At 37.7% G+C, this 24,157-nt stretch overlaps 1 protein-coding gene across 3 annotated transcripts in view; it reads left to right on the top strand.

Moving 5' to 3' along the window:
- Positions 1-24,157, top strand: part of AASS (aminoadipate-semialdehyde synthase) — a 57,840-nt gene that overhangs the window by 4,772 nt on the left and 28,911 nt on the right. For 2 of the 3 annotated variants that reach the window (XM_027574340.2, XM_027574341.2), the window contains exons 2-11: positions 1,938-2,162; positions 7,788-7,964; positions 10,835-10,919; positions 13,841-13,908; positions 14,012-14,158; positions 15,089-15,167; positions 15,296-15,423; positions 16,821-16,969; positions 18,357-18,479; positions 18,815-18,926. In XM_027574340.2, coding sequence (XP_027430141.1) covers positions 1,938-2,162; positions 7,788-7,964; positions 10,835-10,919; positions 13,841-13,908; positions 14,012-14,158; positions 15,089-15,167; positions 15,296-15,423; positions 16,821-16,969; positions 18,357-18,479; positions 18,815-18,926 — 1,293 coding nt within the window. The remainder of the gene's footprint in view (positions 1-1,937; positions 2,163-7,787; positions 7,965-10,834; positions 10,920-13,840; positions 13,909-14,011; positions 14,159-15,088; positions 15,168-15,295; positions 15,424-16,820; positions 16,970-18,356; positions 18,480-18,814; positions 18,927-24,157) is intronic. The other variant, XM_027574342.2, reaches the window with a different exon arrangement.

The raw sequence follows: 24,157 nt of genomic DNA, 5'->3' as shown, positions 1-24,157 counted from the left end.
CGGGGGGAAGATGGGACCCTTTCTAGGCTCATCTGTGTGTTCAGAAAAACTCACTTGTCTTGGAATTGGTTTTATTTAAGAACCTTAGGGATTTAAGTCCTAGGGGATTGTTGCAGTTTTTCCTTTGGTTTGGGGGAGAATAAGTGCTATGGACTTGGGCTTGAGTTTGGGCCTAATATAATCTCTTTTAAAAACAAAACTGTATAGGGGCGCGTGGGTGGTTCGCATCCGACTCTTGATTTCTGCTTAGGTCATGATCTCAGGGTAGTGAGATAAAGCGCTGTGCTGAGCTCTGTGCTGAGAATGGAGCCTGCTTGGCATTCTCTTTCTCCCTCTGCTCCTCCCCACTGCTCACCCATGCTCTTTCTCTTTCTCTCTCTCTCAAAAAAAGAATTGTAAAAACAAAACTGTATAAATAAACCAAAAATTAGTTAGAATATATAGCAATCTTTTAGTAAAATATTGCTCATCAGTATTTTGGCCAAGTGACAGTTAGCCTGAGCTGCTTTCATCCGCGTGTTTGCTTGCTGTGTGTATTATTTTTCTTACGTCCCTCTTTCTAAAGGCTTCTTAGCTGATGTCCTCGCTGGTAGCTTTGTTCTTTTAGTCTGCTGTGTTGTGAGTTGACCTATACATTTTCTATTTCAAGTGTTAAGTAGTTGCTCCCTGGAAATGTACTTGTATGTGCCACTGTTGAGACAAAACTTACCCATCTGTAAAGTGGATTTGATATAGAAGATTGCAGTCTGATGTAACAGAAGTGTGTTCATAAGAATTTTGATGTATGTTAGCAGTGATTGGTAGGAAATTTCTAGAAAGTGTGAAATTCAGTCCCTATGTTTTGATGCCAACCTTAAACATAAAAACTAAGGCTTAGCATTGAAATGATCCATAAATTATCATCTGAAATTGCCAAGTGTATGTAACTATTTGAAGAGGGACGGAGTATTGTTTGATATTTATGCTTTAAAAATCTATATAAAATTTACTCTATGCTGGCACATAGTAAGCCTCTTGTAAACATTTCTTGATTGAATAAATGAGTGGAATTATGCAATCTGGAATAGCAGCTAGAAAACTGGTTGAGACAGGTCTGGGTTTAATATCATAGCAGGAGGAAGTGGTATGGAGAGGAAACCCTGAAAAGGGGAACAGCATGAGTTTGAGTTTGGGCCTAATATAATCTCTTTTAAAAACAAACAGTTCAGGGAGGATTAGGACCGTGCTTCTTAACCTTTTTTAACTACCTGTCATGGAGAAGCATGTTTGTTTTGTTTTCTTAAATTTCCCACCTGCCAGGACCAATACTTTCATAAAATTCAGTCACAATGAGTTACAGAAAAATGGTCGTGTGATATAAAGGTTTCTAAGTGCTTACTTTGTATTTCTGTGCATAGCTCATCCAGGACCAGGAAAAAGCAGGTCACGAACTACCAACAGGCTGCCAACATACTTTGAGTAGCTCTAGTTTAGGGAATGGTCAGAGATGAAACTCCAAAGAGGTTGGAGCTGGATTGTCAAGAATCTTGAACACGATTAAAGGATTCCAACCTTTATGCCATCGAAATTGGCATAAATTATCTTCCTGTATTTGCCTTGTAGTTAACATGGTTAAAACTTTTGTGCCGAATACGTTTGATGAAACAAATATTTAAAAAACACTTTCGGCTTGGCAGATACTGGCTAGTGTCCTATAATTTGCTCAGTACTTTTTTTGTTATTATTATTTTGGAAATAAATAACGTCACTAGTGGAAATTTGGGTTTGTTGGGTAAAGGAGCACTTGATGGCACCCAAGCTTTCCCTCCTCTTTTCTCCATCTTGCATCTGTTACATCTGAGTTGGTTGGATTTTACAGCCGATTTCTCAGGAGACCAGAACTGATCTGTGAGCCCTCCTGCTTTTTGTTGTCCTGTTCTCTTATGATGTCTTTACAGTCACCAGGTTTTAAGATGCTGCGAGTACAAAGGACCAAACTGGGCAGGCTGGGGCTCAGCTTCTCCAAAGGGCTTCACCACAAAGCGGTGGTGGCCCTGAGGCGGGAGGATGTGAATGCCTGGGAGAGAAGAGCACCTCTGGCTCCCCGGCACATCAAAGGCATCGCCAACCTGGGATACAAAGTCCTCATACAGCCTTCCAATCGGCGGGCCATTCATGACAAGGTAAATGGTTCTAATTTTTTAAATATGTGGGAATAAAATGAAAATCAGGGAGCATCTGAGTAAAAATGTGTATGAAATCAAGGAGCATCTGAGTAAAAATGAAATGATTGCCAGTGTCATTTAAACACCACATGACAATATTCCTTTCTCTTGATTATAATGAGAGGTCTAGTTAGAATGTGTACTTGAGTCCAGAATTTAGTCAATTAGGTATTATTTTCACCCCATTCCATGCTTTCTGCAGCTGAGGGATGGAGGGATTGCCTTTAGAACGAGGTAATGTCCTTTGGTCATTGTCTCCATGTGCAACCCTGGTTCTGGGACTGGGGAGACTAAGGCCACTAAGACATTACTGTATTTCCTAGGAATAAATCCTTCTGCGTAACCATCATACCTGAAAAATGAGTATTCCATAATACCGTCTCACATAGCCTGTTTCAAATTCCCCATTCTCTCAAACATCTTTGTGGTCTTTTATTTTAACTGAGGCTTACTTAAGGTTCGTTGCATTTATTGTTATGTCTCTAGTTCTTTTAACCTAGAACAGAACACCCTTTTGATTTGTTTGTTCCGAGAACGTTGACTCCTTTTGAAGAGTCCAGACTAGTTGACTTGTAGAATGGTCTGCTTCTGGGTGTTATTAGTCTGAGTTTTATCCTGGTGATTAGATTCAGGTTAAGACACTTTTGATATAAATATTATCCTATGGTGTATTTTCTTTCCCACTCTATCACATCAGAGACACAAAATAACCAGGTTGTCCCAAGGTTAGGAATTTGCGGTCACTTGGCCGAGGTAGTTGCCACCAGATCTCTCCATTAAGTATCTTTTTCCCTTTGTAATTACTGAGTCATCTGTGGGGTGATGTTTTGAGACCTGTGAATCTTCTGTTTGTTTCTCAACTACCTTTTGTTAAAGATATTAGCATATGTTGATAATCTTTGCCTGAATCATTTTTTATACATGGGAAGCTTGCAAAGTGATGATTTTTCTGATTTTATCGCTCTTCTAAGTTTACTTGCTGATTTTCTTCTATAGAAAAGAGATTTCCCTTAGTTTCTCTTTCCTCTCTTGCTCTTTTGAGTATCGTTATGGATGCATGGGCCTTTTTCATTTAATGTATGATAATCTATTAGCCTTTTTTTTTTTTTAAATGTCTCAGTTATCCCAGATTTGAGATGGAGGGTTCCTTTAAGGGTGCTCCTATGTCCTTTGGAGTACTTCTGTCTTTCAGCGTTCTTGTTTCCTAAAGCAACAAATGGTCTTAGTCTTACTTGTGCTTTTCTTGCCCCACACCTGGAATTAGCCATCTATCTCATCAGGGAGCCCTGATTTCTTTTAGTATATAGAAACCAAGATCTGATCTCTGGTGTTAGGTGTGCTTATTTTTACTGGGATATTGTTGCTTTTAGCACTTTTAGTGAACAGAGCTAAGAGACAGACAGATTACACATACATAATATATACATATATATTATTTAATATTATTTAATCATGAATCAATACTGATATTTCCAATTAAAATTTTTGACATTACAGGTTTTTCTTACCTTTAAAATTTTATATTTGCATCTGTTTTCTACAGCAGTGAAAATTTTAATTCTTTATAATATTAATGCATGTTTTTTGCTTTATCCTATATTATACATAAAATAGCTTTGGAATCATGATACTATTATTATAACTAACAATAAACCTATAAATGCTAAGTGAGTAGATCTTACAAGTTCTTACATAACTATGCATGGTGACAGATGTTAACTAGATTTATTGTGTTGATCATTTTGCAGTCCATACAAATGTCAATTATTATGTTGTATACGTGAAACTATATAATGTATGTCAATTATACCTCAATAAAAAAATAAACTATTAAATGGAGTTTAATATTTTTTGAGTAAAAAAAGCCTTTTTGGGTTTAGAATATATCTCAAAGAACATTCAGATTGCTGTATTCAAGTTATTTGAATTATTCTTTCTGTGTAGTTATGTCGTCAATGTGATATACAGTTGGATTTATGTTTTTTCTATACATTTTAAACGTTGCTTTTAAATCCTTTTTGATTTAATTATATTTTTAAAATAAGTGAAACATTTACAAGTTTCAAAGATTAAAACTATGTAAAATGATACAGTGCAGAGAAGTCTTCCTCTTACCTAATTCCTTACATCCTATTTCCCACCCACTCCATAGGTTACTATCGTCATTAGTTTCTTTTTTTTAATTTAATTTTATTATGTGATGTTAGTCACCATACATTACATCATTAGTTTTTGATGTAGTGATCCACGATTCATTGTTTTCATATAACACCCAGTGCTCCATGCAGTACGTACCCTCTTTAATACCCATCACCAGGCTAACCCATCCCCCCACCCCCCTCCCCTCTAGAACCCTCAGTTGGTTTCTCAGAGTCCATAGTCTCTCATGGTCCATCTCCCCCTCCGATTTCCTCCCCCTCATTTTCCCTTCCTTCTCCTAATGTCCTCCATGCTATTCCTTACGTTCCACAGATAAGTGAAACCATATGATAATTGACTTTCTCTGCTTGACTTAGTTCACTTAGCACAATCTCCTCCAGTCCCATCCACGTTGATGTAAAAGGTGGATATTCATCCTTTCTGATGGCTGAGTAATATTCCATTGTATATATGGACCACATCTTCTTTATCCATTCATCTGTTGAAGGGCCTCTCGGCTCTTTCCACAGTTTGGCTATTGCGGACATTGCCGCTATGAACATTGGGATGCATATGGCCCTTCTTTTCATTACATCTGTGTCTTTGCGGTAAATACCCGGTAGTGCAATTGCTGGGTCATAGGGTAGCTCTATTTTTAATTTTCTGAGGCACCTCCACACTGTTTTCCAAAGTGGCCGTACCAACTTGCATTCCCACCAACAGTGTAAGAGGGTTCCCCTTTCTCCACAGCCTCTCCGACATTTGTTGTTTCTTGCCTTGTCAGTTTTTGCCATTCTAACCGGCATAAGGTGGTATCTGTGTGTGGTTTTGATTTGAGTTTACCTGATGGTTAATGATGATAAACATTTTTTCATGTGTCTGTTAGCCAATTGTATGTCTTTGGAGAAGTGTCTGTTCATGTCTTCTGCCCATTTTTTGACTTGATTATTTGTTTTTTGGGTGTTGAGTTTGAGAAGTTCTTTATAGATCTTGGATACCAGCCCTTTTTCTGTAGTGTCATTTGCAAATATCTTCTCCCATTCTGTTGGTTGCCTCTTTGTTTTGTTGACTGTTTCCTTTGCTGTGCAGAAGCTTTTTATCTTAATGAAGTCCCAAAAGTGTCTTTGCTACCCAGAGCGATCTATACCTTCAATGCCATCTCGATCAAAATTCCAATGACATTTTTCAAAGTGCTGGAACAAACAGTCCTAAGATTTGTATGGAATGAGAAAAGACCCTGAATCACCAAGGAAATGTTGAAAAAGAAAAACAAAGCTGGGGGCGTCACGTTGCCCGATTTCAAGCTATATTACAAAGTAGTGATCATCAAAACAGTATGGTACTGGCACAAAAACAGACACACAGACCAATGGAACAGAGTAGAGAGCCCAGATATGGACCCTCAACTCCATGGTCAAATAATCTTTGACAAAGCAGGAAAAAATATGCAATGGAAGAAAGTCTCTTCAATAAATGGTGCGGGGAAAATTGGACAGCCACATGCAGAAGAATGAAACTCGACCATTCTCTAACACCATACACAAAGATAAGCTCAAAATGGATGAAAGACCTCACTGTGAGACAGGAATCCATCAAAATCCTAGAGGAGAACATAGGCAGTAGCCTCTTTGACATCGGCCACAGCAACTTCTTTCAAGATACATCTCGTCATTAGTTTCTGATTGATTATTCCTATGTTTCTTTATGTAAAAATGAGCGTGTGTGTGTGTGTGTGTGTGTGTGTGTGTGTGTGTGTGTGTGTATTCTTAGTTCCCCCTTAGTCTTACATAAAAGGTTGTAAACTATACATACTCTATTGTACCTTGTTTGTTTAGTCAACAACATACCCTGGAACTCACTCCTTGTCTGTTCATGGAGATCTGCTTCATTCTATTTAATGGCTGTGTTTTAATCACTTTGTCATAATTACTCCATCATTTGTGATTTATTTAATTGGTCTACTATAAATGGACAAATAGATTGTTTTCATAGAAACCAGGTATGAATCACATTTTCATCCTTGTAGTGTCTATCCATCTATAGTTTCCTTTAAAGTAGATTCCTAACTGGATTCATCTTATTTTATTCAACTGCTACTTTTGATGCTCCTTTAATTCTGCCTGGATCATGCTAACCTTTTACTTAGAAATCTGAAATGACTTTTATTGCCTCCATGTACTAGCTATTCAATCTCAGTTAAATGTGTAAACCTCAGGTTTCCCATTGATAAAATGGCCATAATAATAATACCTACCTCATGGGAGTTTTAAGAAAATTAAATGAGATAATTCCTGAAAAGAGCTCAGTAAAGCAAGTACTAATTTATTAATAAATGTTGATTTTTATTTTTTATCCAATAAAGATCATATTCACCATGATAATATTTAGTCTCCTTTTCCAAATTGATTTATCCGTTATGCCCTAAACATCTCCTTACTTTCCTGCCTCCATATTTGTATGTATTTCTGCAGTACTTTCTACTGATATTACCACCTTGCATTTCCCATCTCCGTCTCTCCAAATCCTACCTAGCACTCTGAGAAGCGAACTGAGGGTTTTAGAGGGGGGTGGCATGGGGGGAGTGGGTTAGCCTGGTGATGGGTATTAAGGAGGGCACGTATTGAATGGAGCACAGGGTGTTATACGCAAACAATGAATCATGGAACACTACATCAAAAACTAATAATGTAATGAATGGTGACTAACATAACATAATAAAATAAAATTAAAAAAAATCCTACCTAGCCTATTAGATTACTTTAAAGTTTCATATTTCCTTGATAATCTCACCCAGGAATTATTTCAATATCCATTAAACTAATGTATCACTTAGCTTCTGCTGTTCATAACTCTTTTGAATTCATCCTCACTTAACTATGCTCCTGACTTCTTTTTACTGTATGCTGTGAGCTTCTTTATAGGAGGGATGTTGTCTGCCTTTTTAGTGTCTTACCATCTCATCTCTAGCACAGTCCCCTGGACAGAGTGGGGCAGTAATAAATACTAATTGAACCAAAAAAAAAAAGAAAAAAGAAAAGTAAATATTGCAGATACATGCCTTTCTTTTAAAAGTACACCTGAGTAATAAATTACTATTTTGCATTTAGTATTTCAGTACATTGTTGATACAAAATACACATTTCACAAATATTTTTAAATCATATGTGCTAGTGGTTATGATCAAACTATTAACTGCTCTTAAAAAGGAGTAGGTGGTGAATTTTCTAACTTTTTTTTTTTTTGCTATAAAGTCAAACTTGTTGAATTGATCTTTAGCCAGAAAGTAACAAAAAATAATTGAAGTAATTATTCTATTATTTGTTCTAATCCATACAGATTTTATGCCGCCAAAAGATAATGCCTTTAATTGCTATGCTTATTTATTAAAGAAAATAAGAATCAACAAATTAGGGAAATAACTTTTAACCCAAATTGCATTCCCAGGAATATGTCAAAGCTGGTGGCATTCTTCAGGAGGATATTTCTGAAGCTTGTCTAATTTTGGGAGTTAAAAGACCCCCAGAGGAAAAATTAATGTCTAAGAAGACTTATGCATTCTTCTCCCACACAATAAAGGCTCAGGAGGCCAATATGGGCTTGCTGGATGAGATTCTGAGACAGGTTAGTGACTAGTAATCACAAATGTTAACATAGAAACAATTTTTCTTTCGACTTTTAAATGTCAAGTGGAGTTTTAGTTTTCTTTCAGCATCTTGGAAATACATCATGTTATTCACCTCACTAGGAAAGGTGATCTGTGAGTTAGTGCTTGAATAGTTCTGCTGCTCTTCGGGCTCCTCTGCTGTGCTAGTTTGGAATTTGTAATGAGAAGCCAAGCGTTTCATTCCTTTTGTACTGAAATGGAAAAAAATGGTAGAAGTGTTCCCCCCCAAACAGTTAGCACTTTATGAGGCCAATTGGTCAGATATTCCCAAGTAGAACTGAGAGCTAAAAAGAGCCTCAGGGATCATATAATTCACATCCCTCATTTTTCAGATGGAGCGCAGAGGGGTGAAGTGACTCGACCAAGGTTGCCCAGCTCTGTAGTGCCAGAACTGGACTGGAGATTATTTTTACATTTATTAACATTCATGAAGGAAGGAATAATTTTTTGAGTTATAAGTACTATACAAAAACTATCAGCTGTTTAAAATACAGAGTATTCATTCAACAAATATTTACTGAGTGTTTGCAGTGTGTCTGACCCTCTTCACTGCAATGGCAATAAACTAACTGTCTTCACAGAGCTTACATTCTAGTGGGAGGAGACAGATGATAAATATATAAATAAGATATCTGTCACTTAGAGATATGTGTGATGGACATAAATATGATACAGAAGGGAAAAAAAGGGGTTCTGGGCACTGTGGGTGGTGACAGTAGTTTAAATAGGATGATCAAGGAAAGCCTCATTGCAGATTTGGCATTGAGCAAAAATTTGAAGTAATGTGAAGGATCAAGTCATATTCATTGGGGTAGAGTCTTCCAAGCAGACAGCATAGTAGCACAAAGTCCCATGGGTCTGGCTGAGTGGAGGGTTAGTGTCAGTCATGTTCTAAAGTGCTTCTTCAGCCTGCTGTGTGGATGATATTGGAGATGGGAGGGGAAAATTGATAGGATTGTTAGTTTAGACTAGTATGGACCCCAGGTTCCAAATGACAGTGGCTCGCACGAGGCCAGTGGAAGCGGAGGTGGTGTTGCATAGACCCAATATCGGGTGGATTTTAGAGGTCCGATCCTGCAGAAGTTACTGGTGAGACAAATGTGGAATATGAGAGAAAAGAGTGGAATGAGATGAGTCCAAGGTTTTGGCCTGAGCAATTTCAAGGAGTTGCTACAAACTGAGATGATGGTACTGCAAGAGGGAGCAGGCTTGGATGGGAGGATCAGGAGTTGAGTTTGGGGCCTGTTGAGTTTAATTTGCCAATTAGACATTTAAGCAGATTGCAGACTTTAGACATTAGATTTTAAGGAGGGAGGCATTGATATGAGTTTGAGGCTCAGGGCGGCTCCTCCTGATACGTATTTGTAGTTGTCAGAGACTTGATGGCATCTACGACCATGAAACTGGATGAGGGTAGGCAGTGAGTATAGATAGAGAAGTCCAAGGTCCAAGCCCTGGGGTACGAATGCTAGATTGGAGCATTAGGAACTAGACTAGAATCTGAGAATAGGCAGAGAACAGGAGGCTTCACAAACAGTAAAAGCAGTGGAAGAAAATCTGTACAGGCCTATAGAATACATACCTATTCATTTCAAATATGCTACACCTGGCCTAGTGAATTCCCAGTGGTTTTGAAAAGCAAATTCAAAAAGTAATTAATGGAAATAATATAAGATTGCACCTTAAGCAGATAAATTCCTTTAAAAGTACTTTAGAAGCATTTTCTTCAGGGGCGCCTGGGTGGCTCGGTTGGGCAACCGCCTTCGGCTCAGGTCATGATCCTGGAGTCCCAGGATCGAGTCCTCCATCAGGCTCCCTGCTCAGCGAGGAGCCTGCTTCTCCCTCTAACCCTCCCCCCTCTCATGTACTCTTTCTCTCTCTCATTCTCACTCTCTCAAATAACTAAATAAATCTTTAGAAAAAAAAAAGCATTTTCTTTGTTAATGGCTTTTTGTTCATTACAGGAGAATTAACAAAAACAGAATGGGCATGGCTGCTTTTTGGCAGTATTTTGTAACCAGTTAGAGTTGGATGACTATTAAACATTCTTAAATTCAGGCACATGGTAAAAATCATGATCTTTGAGGAAATAAAATGCCTATTTAAAACAATCTATAATTACAGTGTATCAGTAGCTTCTAAGCGTGAGTTAATAAGACATTCCTGAGAGGGAAGATTCCCAAAGACAGAGGAAGAATGTGGTTTCAGTGAAGGTGAGAAAGTGAAAAGCAGGCAGCATGTGTTACTTTGTAAATGAAGCTTACTTGTAAAAGGAGAGAAGGAAAGGAGAAAGGGAGAGAGAGAGAAAATGAGATAGATTTGTGTGTATGGACTTGAGAGGGGGAGTTGTCATTTTTAAGGTAGGAAGGAGCAGTGTACAAAGGGATAATGCAGGAAAGAAAAAGTTCAAGAGTGGTCTTGGAAGACATGGGAAAAAGCTGGGATCCAGCTCACAGGGATTAGCCTTGGGAGGGACTTGTTTTCTTTGAGACTAGAAGGAAGGGTGTGGGGGTGAGTGGGACTATAGATAGGTATGTAGGTGGTGCTGGCCTAAAAGTTAAAGGAGATCATGTCTTTGCTATTTTATTGACTACCGTCAAGGGGCATTTATCACCCTGTTAGGACCATCTCTAATCACAAACCTATCATTGGTTTGTGACCCAGCATTTTCTAAATATTTCATGGTGCACCTGATGGTAACTTACAAAGTCAGGTCAAGATATATTTTATAAGAGGAAGAAATGTGAAATATTTATTTGCTCATATATGTACTCTACTCATTGAAATTAAGCTTAATGGGTCTGGGTGGAAATTTTTTATCCTTCAGGAAATCCGACTTATTGATTACGAGAAAATGGTGGATCATAGAGGAACACGGGTAGTGGCGTTTGGACAGTGGGCAGGTGTGGCAGGTAGGTATGCCAGGGTTTTTACATCACCCACTTTCTAAATTTGCCTGGGAAGTAACTGTTTTCTTTTTTCTGTGGCAAGGGCATGGAAGTGTTCATTTCCACTAATAAAAATAAACATGTGGGTACAGCGAAGGGTGATGAATATTAGGGGAATAAAATAAGGTAAATCATTACACATCTTTATTACAAAAGTTAAAAAGAAAAAGCAGGAAAAAGGAGAAAAACTATGAATAGGTTCTGACTTTTTAGGTAGTTCTGTCTGGAAGACTAGGGGAGTTCAGTTTGGTGATGAGAAATGGTGGGGAAGAATAAAGGGGGAAAGAGAGGGAAAAGATACAGGGATGGGAACCAAGAGAGGAGCAGTCTAGAAAGGATAAGAGCTGGAATTGGGGGAAAACTCCACTTGATTTTTGTCCCAGTTGGTACTTTGAAACTTCTTGAGGAAGCACAACTTTTATATTAGAGCTCTGCATCAGGTTAGATTACTTAAAGGTTTGTAATTGTTGGAACAAGTAGAAAATTTGTGGGTATAGAACAGTAAGACACCGTCGGCCACCCTGATGCAATTGATGGTTATTGAGCAGTCGCCCAGATGGCCCATAAGAACAAAACAGTTCTTAATAAACATAAAATGTTTGAAATCATAGAGTATGTGCTCTAACTATTATAAAGTTGATGTTGAAATAATAATAGAAAGATATCTAGAAAATTTCGAGATATTTGGAAGGTAATGTATTTCTGAATAACCCATGAGTCAAGAAGGAATCACAGGAAAAATTAGTAAATACTTGAATTGAATGAAAATTTAAAACAGCATACCAAAATTTATGGGGTGCAGATAAGGTGGTTACTTAGAAGGAAATTTGTAGCATTTAATGCTTTTACTAGAAAAGAAGAAAGTCCAAATTAGTGATCTAAACTTCTATCTTACAAAGCAAGAAAATGAAGAAGTAATTAAATGCAAAGCAAATACAAGGAAAAGAATAATAAAGAGGGAAAATCGATGAAATCAGAAGCTAGGTTTTAAGCAAATCAATAAAATCAATAGGCCTCCAGTTAGACTGATTAGAAAAAGAGAGAAGCCACAATTTACCAATATTAGGAATATATGAGGGGTCATGACTGTATTTCATATAGACATTAAAAGGGAAAAAAAAGTATTATGAATAGGCCAATAAATTTGACAATGTTGATCAAATAGACAAATCCTTGAAAGACAAAAATTACCACAACCAACTCAAGAAATAAAAAACTTGAATATCAATGTACATAAGAAATTCTACTCATAGGGGTACCTGGGTGGCTCAGTCGTTAGGCGTCTGCCTTCGGCTCAGGTCATGATCCCAGGGTCCTGGGATCGAGCCTTGCATTGGGCTCCCTGCTCTGCGGGAGGCCTGCTTCTCCCTCTCCCACTCCCCCTGCTTGTGTTCCCTCTCTCGCTGTCTCTCTATGTCAAATAAAATCTTAAAAAAAAAAAATTCTACTCATAGGCATTTATCGAGAAATGAATTATTTTTTATAAAGACTTATTTCTAGTAGCTTCATTCATAATAGCGTAGAAACAGTCCAAATGTCCATCAGCCGAAGAATGGATAAATAAGTTGTGATATACCCATAAAATGGAAACTCCTTGTCATTAAAAAGATGTAAACTACTGAAACTACACTGAATTATGTATGAATCTCAAAAACATGCTGAGTGAAAGCAGACACACAAGAGAGTATATACTTATAATTTCATTTATATGAAACTGTAGAATTAACGACTCTATACAGAGAGAAGTTAGACCAGTAGTTAGTTCTGGGGCAAAGGACTGGGGAGGATTGCCTGGGGTGATGGAAATATTCTATATCTCGATTATGTTGGTGGTAATATGGGTGCATACATATGTTCAGTTATCAAACGGTATGCTAAATTGGTGCATTTTATTGAATATAAATTACACTTTTAAAAGTTGACTTCAGAAAAAACTCAAAGAACGTTTGGAAGGGATACAGAGAAGGAGAAAGCAAGAGGAGAATGGATGCTGAGGTCTTTGCTATGGGTATGCTGAGTGTTCGCTATTTGAGTCCAAATTGAGAAATCCATAAGGTAGTTGGTCAGGTCTTGAAATAAAATATCTGTGTTAGAGATACAGACTTGGGATCATCAGCATATACAGAATACTTGAAATTTAGGATTGGATAAAATTAGCTAAGAAAAAAAAAATAGAGATCGAAGAGACTAGGGCACTGGACCGAATCCTGAGGCTAATTAATTTAAAAGAGGACCTTAAGGAAAGGGGAGAGGACACTAATTTAAAAGAAATGGGCATGGGAAGAGGCACCTAGAGAAATGTGGGATGAAAATTTTTAAGTCAGGGATGCTGAGGGAAGAGGGTTCCAGTAGAGAGAGAGTCCACGTTGCCAAATACCTCTGACAGGTAAGATCTGACAATTGTTCACTGAGTTTAGCTATTTAGGTCACTAAAATTGCCGATGGCACTCATAAGGTCAATGCTGACCATAATTTTGTTTGTTCATTAGTTTTGGTTTGAGAGGAATGTAAGTGTCTTTAAATGTTGATAGGAGTGAGCCAATAGGGAGGGATAGTAAAAGGAATAATTTCAAAAGTGAATTCCTTAGAGAAGGAATGGGAAGGGATGGGATTTGGAGCAAAGATAGAATAACCTCAGAAAAGAAGAGGGACACTCTTTCCATTTTGGCAGGATTGAAAGTGGAAGGGAATAGGTAGGGAGGCAGCTGGGTTAGTGCTTTTGATGGCAGAAAATTGAGGGGATGGATAATGTGACCCCTGGGGCCCCTTCCAAATCTGAGATGCTGTGATCTGTGCTTCGTCAGAGCACGGAGCAGGTTGGAGAATGGTCAGAACAGCTTCAACTCCTGACTGATGGCTTTTCTGTTGGTCTGATTCTGCAATAGGGATGATCAACATTTTACATGGAATGGGGTTAAGGCTCCTTGCTTTGGGACATCACACACCTTTTATGGTGAGATGTGTATTTTGTTTGTTTATTTATTTTTTTGAAAATACATATCAGGAAAGTGTCTCAGGTGGTCGACTAACTTGAATTCCTGTATGCTTGCTTTCAGCACATTGGCATGGCTCATAACTACAGGAACAGTGGTCAGGCTGTGCAAGCTGTCCGCGATGCTGGCTATGAAGTATCTCTGGGATTGATGCCAAAGTCGATAGGGCCTTTAACATTTGTCTTCACAGGGACTGGTAATGTATCTAAGGTAACTTCTTAGATTTCTAAGAAAGTCCTCTTTCTGTAAAGCAATCAGAACCCTGAAACTAACTCAAGGAATGTGAACATTTTGTGGTCATTTCAGAGCCTTGCTTCTGGATGAGTAGGTGTTCACAATTTTTGGTACTTTTCTTGCCTATGTAACTTTTCCCCCAGTATAGAGCAGTAATGATCCAGACTTATTTTCTTTGCTTTCAGTTGACTCCAAGCTGTCAAGAGTCTTTGAACACTTTTTCTTTTTAAAGGGATAAGTCATTGTTAATGGTATAAAGGTCTGCTCTTAGGGTGATCTGTTTTACCTTCATCGCTGAGATGTCCAAAAGTTTGGAATTGAGCACAGGATGTAAATTTTTTAAAGTGATTTGAAGTTTTGCCAATAAGATTTTAGGAAGCTTAATTCAGGACTGAATTCATACTTTCTTCCTTCTGGGATGGTTTTGAGAAGGCATTTGTGATCCCCCAGAGAAATCTGTAATTGTAAAATAGATCTTCACTCAATGAAAATATTTTACAAACAGGACCTCGCTATTTGTATTATACTGTGAGATAGGCATCTACTTTGTTTTCATGGGAAATACAGTTTCCCCAGTTGAAATAATTCTGCAACGGAGCAAAAAGTAAATAGAAATGTTTTATTGTGCTCTCATTTTTAAAAATGTAGACACCCTTGTGTCTACTCTGAGTAACTTAAGTAAAAAAAATTAAAGCTCCTTCCAACTAATGCTGTTCATACAGGAATAAAAGCTGATTTGTAGACTGTGTGCGAGAAGTGTATCTGTACTTCTGTGTTGCAGGCCTCGTCGCTGGGCCGGATAAGTGGAGCTAATAATTGTGGGGAAAGTGCATTGGAATCTTTGCAGAAAACTGTGTTGGCTTTTTTCCTATTGATTTAGATTTTTTACTCATGCATTATTTACAGGGAGCCCAAGAAATCTTCAATGAGTTACCTTGTGAATATGTAGAACCACATGAATTAAAAGAAGTTTCCCAAAATGGAGGTAAGGGGGAGGGGGATAACTGTATGTATCTTTTAACTGTTTTTAACAGTTTCTGTGTTACAGTATTTTATCACCATAAATCTTTATCATTTGTCACCTACTTTACTAATTTCTTTCTCTTCTGCAAGACCTGAGAAAAGTGTATGGGACAGTGTTAAGTCGCCATCATCATCTTGTCAGGAAAACAGATGGTGTATATGATCCTGTAGAGTATGACAAATATCCTGAGCGCTACATAAGCCGTTTTAATACTGATGTGAGTATCACACTCAGCTTCTGAGCTGGTTGCTCCTAATACACTATAGTTAGGCTGTTTTTAAGGAGAGAGATTATAAATGTATACATTGGTTTTCAGTTCCCCATATTGACTTGTGAATCCTTTGGGTTGGCCTTAGGAGTTGTTGGCTTTTACTGACGTTTGGAGTGGACTTTGCTTAGTGGTTTTGGTTGGATATGCCCTTTGCTTCACTGCCTCTGTTTCTGCTTCGTGTCTGCATGTGCCCCATAACTCTAAACCATGTCCTGTGGAGTACTCTTTTCTGTATTTATCCTGGACCAGTTAGTACTATTAGCAAAGCCCAGTGTCTGTGAGGTTTCATCTCAACCTAGGGTTCTATGGCCACAAATTGCAGTCATAACCTCAGCCAGCTGTCTTGGAATGCATGACATTGATGACGGGGGACTAGGGTGAAATAGCACAGCTACATAGGCACAGACCCATCCCCATTGTACAGAAAGTTACCTATAATTCAGAACCTTCTGATGGGGACACACTGGCCTTATCTTTTAAGAAGAACAATGTATTTATGTGTTCTGTAGGAGACACTGCAAAGTTCTCCTCAAAATAAACCAACAAGCCAAAAAATAAACAAAAAGTGCATGCATTTATTACGAAAAGGAATGTTTTAAATAATTTTAAGTATGTTTGAACAATAAGATTATAGATTCTGGTATGAAATATAGCTATTAAGGCATGTAAAGCTTGTTGTAGAGAAGGACTTTTACCTGTAGCTTGAGAATGCTTGAGTTGCTTGAGAAACAAAAATTACGAAACTAGTTTCAGACTGAAAAATTAAAAATCTAGTAAATTTCCATCACTTCTCTTTCCCCCGATCACAGAAATATTGGTGATTGGATGCATCCTAAAATTTATAATGACCTAGCTACCACGTATGCATGTATGTAGCGCATTTATTCATGGAGCTTACAGATGTTATCTGATTTAATCTTCACAGCATTCCTTTGAGGAATGGGGTACATATTATCCCCATCTGGCAGGTAAGGAAAATAGAGCCCAGAGAAGTTGAGGTAGCATGATGTAGATCACCCTACTGGCGGTTGAGCTGGAAATAGAGTGCTAGCTAGGTCACTTGATTCTGTCCTTTCCCTTTTCTTGGCCATGCAGTACATTAGAAAACAGAAACATTAATATATTTATGCTCATATACTTCTCTATCATGGAGCAATTCTGCACTGAAACCTGGGTGAGTATTGTCTTCACCTCACAAAATGACCACTGACATGGCAAATAATAAAGTCAATTCGAAGTAACATGAAATTATTTCTTATGAACTTTACTGATAGCTCTCTTTCAGCCTACTGCATTGAAATTTGCTATTGCCTGTCTTGTTGAACTTGGCACTTGCTTTACAGATTGCACCCTATACAACTTGTTTAATTAATGGAATCTACTGGGAACAAAACACCCCTCGTCTACTAACTCGCCAAGATGTCCAGAGTCTCTTGGTCCCAGGCAAGTCCTCTGTTGCTGGTGTGGAAGGCTGCCCTGCATTACCACACAAGTAAGGACTTTACTTCAGTAATGATGGCAGTTTTCAGCAGCAGGGCCCGCTTTTAGGGTATTATCTGCAGGGGATTCACATATCATGGGACTTGACTGCTAATGACTGGTAGTCTGCTTTATCTCACTTGATCTCTTGGTAGCATTTGACAGTTAACCTTCCTTCCTTCTTGAAACTCTCTTCTCTTAACTCTACATGAAGCTCAAAGGTAGCCTCCTCAGAAAGATCTGTGTTCCCATCCCCATCTCTGTCTAGTCTGTTACTTTTTTTCCCCCTGAAATTCATGATCATTTATTTTCCTGTGTTTATGATTTTTCTCCCTCCTGTTTGTCTTAGTGACAAGTACCCAGTACATTGCCTGACATAGAATTTGTATTCAAATAATTATTAAATGTTGAATTACATAATTAGTCAATAAATATTTGTTAACACCTCCTCTGCCTGGCACTCTGCTATGCTGAAGGATAGAGAAAAAATATGATTACTACCCTCAGGCATGTAGCTGGCATGAAGTAAATGCCAAGGGAATGCTAGGAGCAGTAAATAGCACAAAAATTTAGAAGAAAGTGGGAACATTGGTCTCAGCAAAGCCTTGAAAAGGAAGACTGAGGAGAAAGAGAATTTTAAGTGGTAGGATTGGTGCTTGATAAATGTGGAACCACCAAGACACAACTTAAGACACAGCGAGTGAGCAGTCTAGCTCTAGTGCAGGGTTGACAAAGGCAAATGGTAGTTGGAAGTTGCGCAGGAAATTTTTGGTCAACCCCTAAAGGATTTCAAAAGCTGGGCTGAGATTTCTGTTCATAATTCTAGAGATTTCCCTGTATTAACATGTGAAATTATGTAGTGGCTAGTTAAGCACAGACCTGTCCCCACTGTACAAAAAGTTACCTACAATTCCAAACCTCCTGATGGGACACACTGGCCTCACTTTATGTGAAGAATGATGTATTTGTGTATTCTGTAAGCATCAGTCATACAAAGTCCCTTTCAGAATAAACCTGGTGCCACTAAGCAGGGTGGAGGTAGTGTAGTCAAACCTTTTTAAGTTATTTAGAGTTGGCTAAATAGGTTAACTTTAACTAGGCTGTTTCTTATGATTTCTCTAGGGAAAGGGTTTTCTACTTTGATTGCCTTTTTTCTCTCCTCCTCCTCTTCTTTTTCTTCTTACTTTTGTGTGTGGAGACTAAAGCTTATAGTGGGAAGATTGTCTATATCCTAGAAGAACACAGTGTCCTGAACAGTGAACTGTAGGAAAAAGAGCTGAAGAGCCCAGGAAATATTTGGCACCCACACTGAAAGTTGTTCAAGTACCTTTCATTTTTATTCATTTTTAATCTTGTTGAGAAGTTCCATGCTCTCATCTGAGTATTGATGTTATTTTCAGACTTGTGGCAATATGTGACATTTCAGCTGACACAGGAGGATCAATAGAGTTTATGACTGAGTGTACGACAATAGAACATCCCTTTTGTATGTATGATGCAGACCAGCATATTATTCATGACAGGTGAGTTTGCTTGATACACTAGTGTAAAATATTCAGTGTTTTATATTTTTCTGAAGGATATGCAAATATCCAGAGAGATGCTCAACCATATTTAAAAATTTGGTAGAAAAACAACATGCAAAATCAAACACTTATATACATGTATATTATATTTAAATGGGAGATGGGTTGCTGAAGAAGGGAAGTTTTGTTTGAAGTCTTGTTTATTTTCTTTTATCCTTTGGTACACAATTATAAATTATTTTGGAACAAATATAATGGAGTAGATGCCTGGGAAAGTTAGAGCTTACGAATAACATTGTATACAGCTGAATAAAGCATATTGCTTCTCCTAGTGTTGAAGGCTCTGGGATTCTGATGTGTTCCATTGACAATTTGCCAGCACAGCTTCCAATTGAAGCTACAGAATACTTTGGAGACATGCTTTACCCTTATGTTGAAGAAATGGTAAGCTGACTGATAGCATCCACAGTAATTCTGTGGCTTTAAATAGATCTTAGGAATGTTCTGGTCTTCTATATGTAAGAAATCGGTTGTAAAATGAAATGCCAGCCCTCCCTCAAAAGTATTTGTAGATGCTCTTTTATATATTCTGCTTACTTGTCTCATGGGGTATATAATTATATAACTGGCTTCATGATTAACTACAATTGGATTTATCTCTCATTATGCATATTTTATTAAGAATGTTCATGACATGTGAGATAAGATTTCCTTTTTTTTACTCTTCCTGCTGTCTAGGTCAATTCATGTTAGAACATTCTTACTGTGCTGTGATGAACAAATTTGAAAATTCAGAAATGCAGAAAATTTTATTGGCTGTTTGTCACTAATGCTTAGTGAAGTGACAGCTTTTGTTGTGGTCATGTATTTTTCATTATAATCAGTGATTGACTATTGAAATACTGTGTTATCTAAATTCCATTTCATTTGCCAAAGATAAGCATTCTTACTTCAGTATTTATCTTAAGCATACTCTTCTGTTTCTGTGCTGAGAATTTCTATCTTTTCACACACTATGAGTGTACTGTTTTTTATCATATAGACAGAGTTAGAAAAGCCACTTTATAGTCTTTGCATCATATTTCCAAAATTCTGTGTCAGCTTGTGGTTGAACTTTGTTGTCTTTTCCCTTGAAAATGGGTCAGGTCATACTTTTCTGGTTTTCCAGTTGAATAATTTGGGGTTGTATCCTGGGTGATGTGAATAGTTATGCTGTGGAGACTCTGGATTGTTACATTTTCCTGAAAAGTGTTGATTTGTTTGTTTGTTTAGCAGAGAATTCATTGGTTAGACTTAAGTTGAAAACTTGTCTCACCTGAGGTGGGGGTAGCTCAAATAAAAGTTCAGCTCTTTCATCTTTACCTGGGTTGCTTACCTACACACACTCAGTTTGGGGCTTATCCAGAGACTTGAACAGAGCTCACATGAAAGGTGGGCTTCACTTTTTCTAAATCTGCCATTTCTGGCATTTTCCACTTACATTTTGGAGGCTGTGGTTGCTCTGGGTTCTGTTCCTGCTACACCCACGAAAAGTCATGCCAAATGCTAGACTCCTCTCTTTGTGCTTTCTTCCCAAGAATTACAGTGCAGCAAGTCTTACCTACCTTAAAAATTTTTTTTAAAATTTTAATTCCAGTATAGTTAACATATGGTGTTATAGTAGTTTCAGGTATACAATATCACTATATTGTATATATTGTTCAACAATCCTATATATTACTCAGTGCTCATCATGAAAAGTGTACCCTTAATCCCCATCACCTATTTCACACATCCCCCATCTCCCCTCTGGTAACCATCTGTTTGTTCTCTATAGTTAAGAGTCTGTGTTTTGGTTTGTCTCTTTTTTCCCTTTGTTCCTTTGTTTTGTTTCTTTAATTCCACATAGGAAAATCATACGGTATTTGTCTTTCTCTGACTGACTTATTTTGCTTAGCAATACTCTGTGTAACTCCATTCATGTTGTTGCAAATGACAAGATTCCATTCTTTTTTATGGCTGAGTAATATTCCTGTGTCTGTGTATGAGTGTGTGTGTGTGTGTGTGTGTGTGTGTGTGTGTATTACACCATATCTTTATCCACTCATCTATTGCTGAACACTCGGACTGCTTCCATGATTTGGCTACTGTAAATAATGCTGCAATAAACATTTTGTTGAGGATTTTTGCATCTATTTTCATTAGAGATATTGGCCTATTGTTCTCTCCCGCCCCCCCCCCCCCCTTTTTTTTTGTAGTGTCTTTATCTGGTTTTGTTATCAGGGTAATGCTGGTCTCATAGGATCAGTTTAGAAGCTGTCCTTCCTCTTTTATTTTTTGGAATAACTTGAGAAGAGTAGGTATTAACTCTTCTTTAAATGTTTGGTAGAATTCATCTGTGAAGCTATCTTGTCCTGGACTTTAGTTTGTTGGGAGTTTTTTGATTAGTTATTTAATTTCATTGCTGGCAATTGATCTGTTCAAATTTTCTGTTGCTTCCTGATTCAGTATTGAGAGGTTATATGTTCCTAGGAATTTATCCATTTCTTCTAGGTAGTCCAATTTGTTGGTATATAATTTTTCATTATCTTCTTTTACAATTATTTGTATTTTTGTGGTGTTGGTTGTTATTTCTCCTCTTTCTTTTCTGATTTTGTTTGAGTCCTCTCTGTTTCTCTCTCTCTTTCTGGATAAGTCTGGTTAAAGGTTTATCAATTTTGTTGATGTTTCCAAAAAACCAGCTCCTAGTTTCATTGCTCTGTTTTATTATTTTGTTTTATTTCTGTTTTGTTTATTTCTGCTCTAATACTTATTATTTCCTTCCTTCTGCTGGTTTTGGGTCTTGTTTATTTTTCTTTTTCTAGCTTTTTATATATTTGAGGTTTTTTTTTCTTCTTGAAGTAGGCCTGTATTGCTATATACTCCCCTCTTAAAACAGCTTTTGTTGCATCCCAAAGATTTTGGGCCATTGTGTTGCATTTTCATTTGTCTCCATGTATTTTTTGATTTTCTCTTTGATTTCTTGATTGCACCATTCATGTTTAGTAGCTCATTATTTAATCTCCATGTATTTGTGGTCCTTCTAGATGTTTTCTTGTGGTTGATTTCTAGTTTCATGGTGTTGTGCTCAGGAAAGATGCATAGTATGACTTCAATCTTTTTGAATTTATTGAGACTTGTTTTGTGGCCTAATATGTGATCTGTTCTGGAGAATGTTCCATGTGCACTTGAAAAAAATGTGTATTCTGTCTTTTAAGGATGGAATATTCTGAATATATCTGTTAGATCCATCTGGTCCAATGTGTCTTTCAAAGACACTGTTTCCTTGTTGATTTTCTGTTTGGATGATCTACCCATTGATGTAATTGGGGTATTGAAGTCCCCTACTATTATTGTATTACTATCAATTACTTCCTTTATGTTTGTTGTTAACTGCTCTATGTATCTGGGTATTCCCATGTTGGGTGCATGAATATTTACAATTGTTATATTTTCTAGTATATAATATATATTATTCTTTATACTAATATATATATTCTAATATTAGGGTGTATATATATTTCTTTGTCTCTTGTTACAAGTCTTTGTTTTAATGTCAATGTTGTCTGATATAAGTATTGCTACCCTGGCTTTATTTTCACATCTATTTGCATGATAAATTCTCCATTTCTTCACTTTCAATCTGCATGTGTCTTTAAGTCTCTTGTAGGTGGCATATAGATAGGTCTTGCTTTTTTATCCATTCTGTCACCCTGTGTCTTTTGACTGGAGCATGTGGTTCATTTACATTCAAAGTATTATTGATAGGTATGCACCTATTGCCATTTTGTGACTTGTTTTATGGCTGTTTTTGTGGATCTTCTCTTTTCCTTTCTTCTCTTGCTCTTGTCTTTTATGGTTGACTTTCTTTAGTGATGATCTTGGATCTTTTCTCTTTTATTTTTTTCCATATATATTACTGATCTTTGGTTTGTGGTTCCTATTCAGTTCATATATAACATCTGCATATAGCAGTGTATATATAAAGATGAGGGCTGCTTAAGTTTGAACCCATTCTTTACTCCTCTACCTCCCACATTTTAGGTATATGGTATCACATTTTTTTTTAAGATATTATTTATTTATTTGACAGAGAGAGAGACAGCTAGAGCAGGAATGCAAGCAGGGGGCGTGGGAGAGGGAGAAGCAGGCTTCCCACAGAGCAGAGAGCCCAATGTGGGGCTTGATCCCAGGATACTGGTCCCATGACCTGAGCCAAAGGCAGACGCCCAATGACTGAGCCACCCAGGTGCCCCTATGGTGTCACACTTTACATCCTTTTATTTTGAGTCCAGTCCCTTGACTGATTTTTGTAGGTATACTTAATTTCACTGCTTTTGTGCTTCCCACTTTTCTTACTTACTTATGGTTGTTCCTACCCACTCAGAGTCTCCTTTAACATTTCCTGTAGGGCTGGTTTAGTGGTCATGAATTCCTTTACCTTTAGTTTTTCTGGAAAACTTTATTTCTCTTTCTATTCTGAATTATAGCCTTGCTGGATAGAGAATTCTTGGCTGCAGGTTTTTTCTTTTCAGCACTCGGAATATATCATGCCACTCTCTTCCGGCCTGCAAAGTTTCTGATGAAAAATCCACTGATAGCTTTATGGGGTTACCCTTGTATGTAACTGTTTTCTTTTCTCTTGCTGCTTCTAAAATTTTCTCTTTATCACTATTTTTTGCAATTTTATTATGTCGTTTTGTGTGGATCTCCTTGGGTCAATTTTGTTGGGGGCTCTCTGTGCCTCTTGGATCTGGATTTCTGTTTCCTTGTCCAGACTGAAAGAGTTTTCAGCTCTTCTTCAAATACATTTTCTGCCCCCTTTTCTCTTTCTTCTCCTGGGATCCCTATAACGTAAATGTATTATACTTGATTGTGTAGCTGAGTTCCCTAAGTCTGTTTTCATTTTGTATTATTATTTTTTCTCTCATGTGTTCAGATTGATTTTTTCCATTACTCTATTCTCCAGGTCCCTGACCTTTTCTTCTGCTTTCTCTAGCCAACTATTTATTCCATCTAGTGTATTTTTAATTTCAGTTATTGAATTCTTCATTTCTGGTTGGTTCTTTTTTATGTTTTCTATCTCTGTTAAGGCCCTCCCCTCTTACCTCAAGAGCATTTTACTTATCTGAGGCCCTCCCCTCTTACCTCAAGAGCATTTTACTTATCTCCATTTCACTTAGGTATCTTGCTGTGATTTTGTCCTGTTCTTTCATCTGGGACATATTCCTCTGTCTCATTTTGTCTAACTCTTTGTGTCTATTTCCATGTGTAAGGAAAGTCAGCTACATCTCCTGCTCTTGAAAGTAGTGGCCTTATGAAGAAGAGGTCCTGTAGTGCCCTGTAGTCCAATGTTCCCTATTCACCAGAACTGGATGTCTCCTATGTGTGCTGTGCGCACTCTGTTGTTGTGGCTGAGCCATTTTTTTCTTCTGTTGTCATCTGCATGGCCCTCTTTGCCTGTCATGGGCAGGGTTTGGTCCCTGTGATGTTAGTAGGTTGGTCTGGGGCTGCCTTGGGCTTGAGTTGCATCAGACCTGGCATTTGCCATAGATGCAGTAGCACTGAGGTGCAGGTTGCTTTCCCTGTTTTGTCTTCTGAAAAGCTTTTGTGGGTGGGTGGGACCTGTTGTCAGATCAGCTGTCTGTCCCCAGCCC

This window comes from Zalophus californianus, chromosome 12 (genome assembly GCF_009762305.2).
Source record: "Zalophus californianus isolate mZalCal1 chromosome 12, mZalCal1.pri.v2, whole genome shotgun sequence".
In the NCBI taxonomy this organism is placed as follows: Eukaryota; Metazoa; Chordata; class Mammalia; order Carnivora; family Otariidae; genus Zalophus; species Zalophus californianus.
The sequence above is the reverse complement of the archived record's forward strand: the minus strand, read 5'-3'. Positions and strand labels throughout refer to the sequence as shown.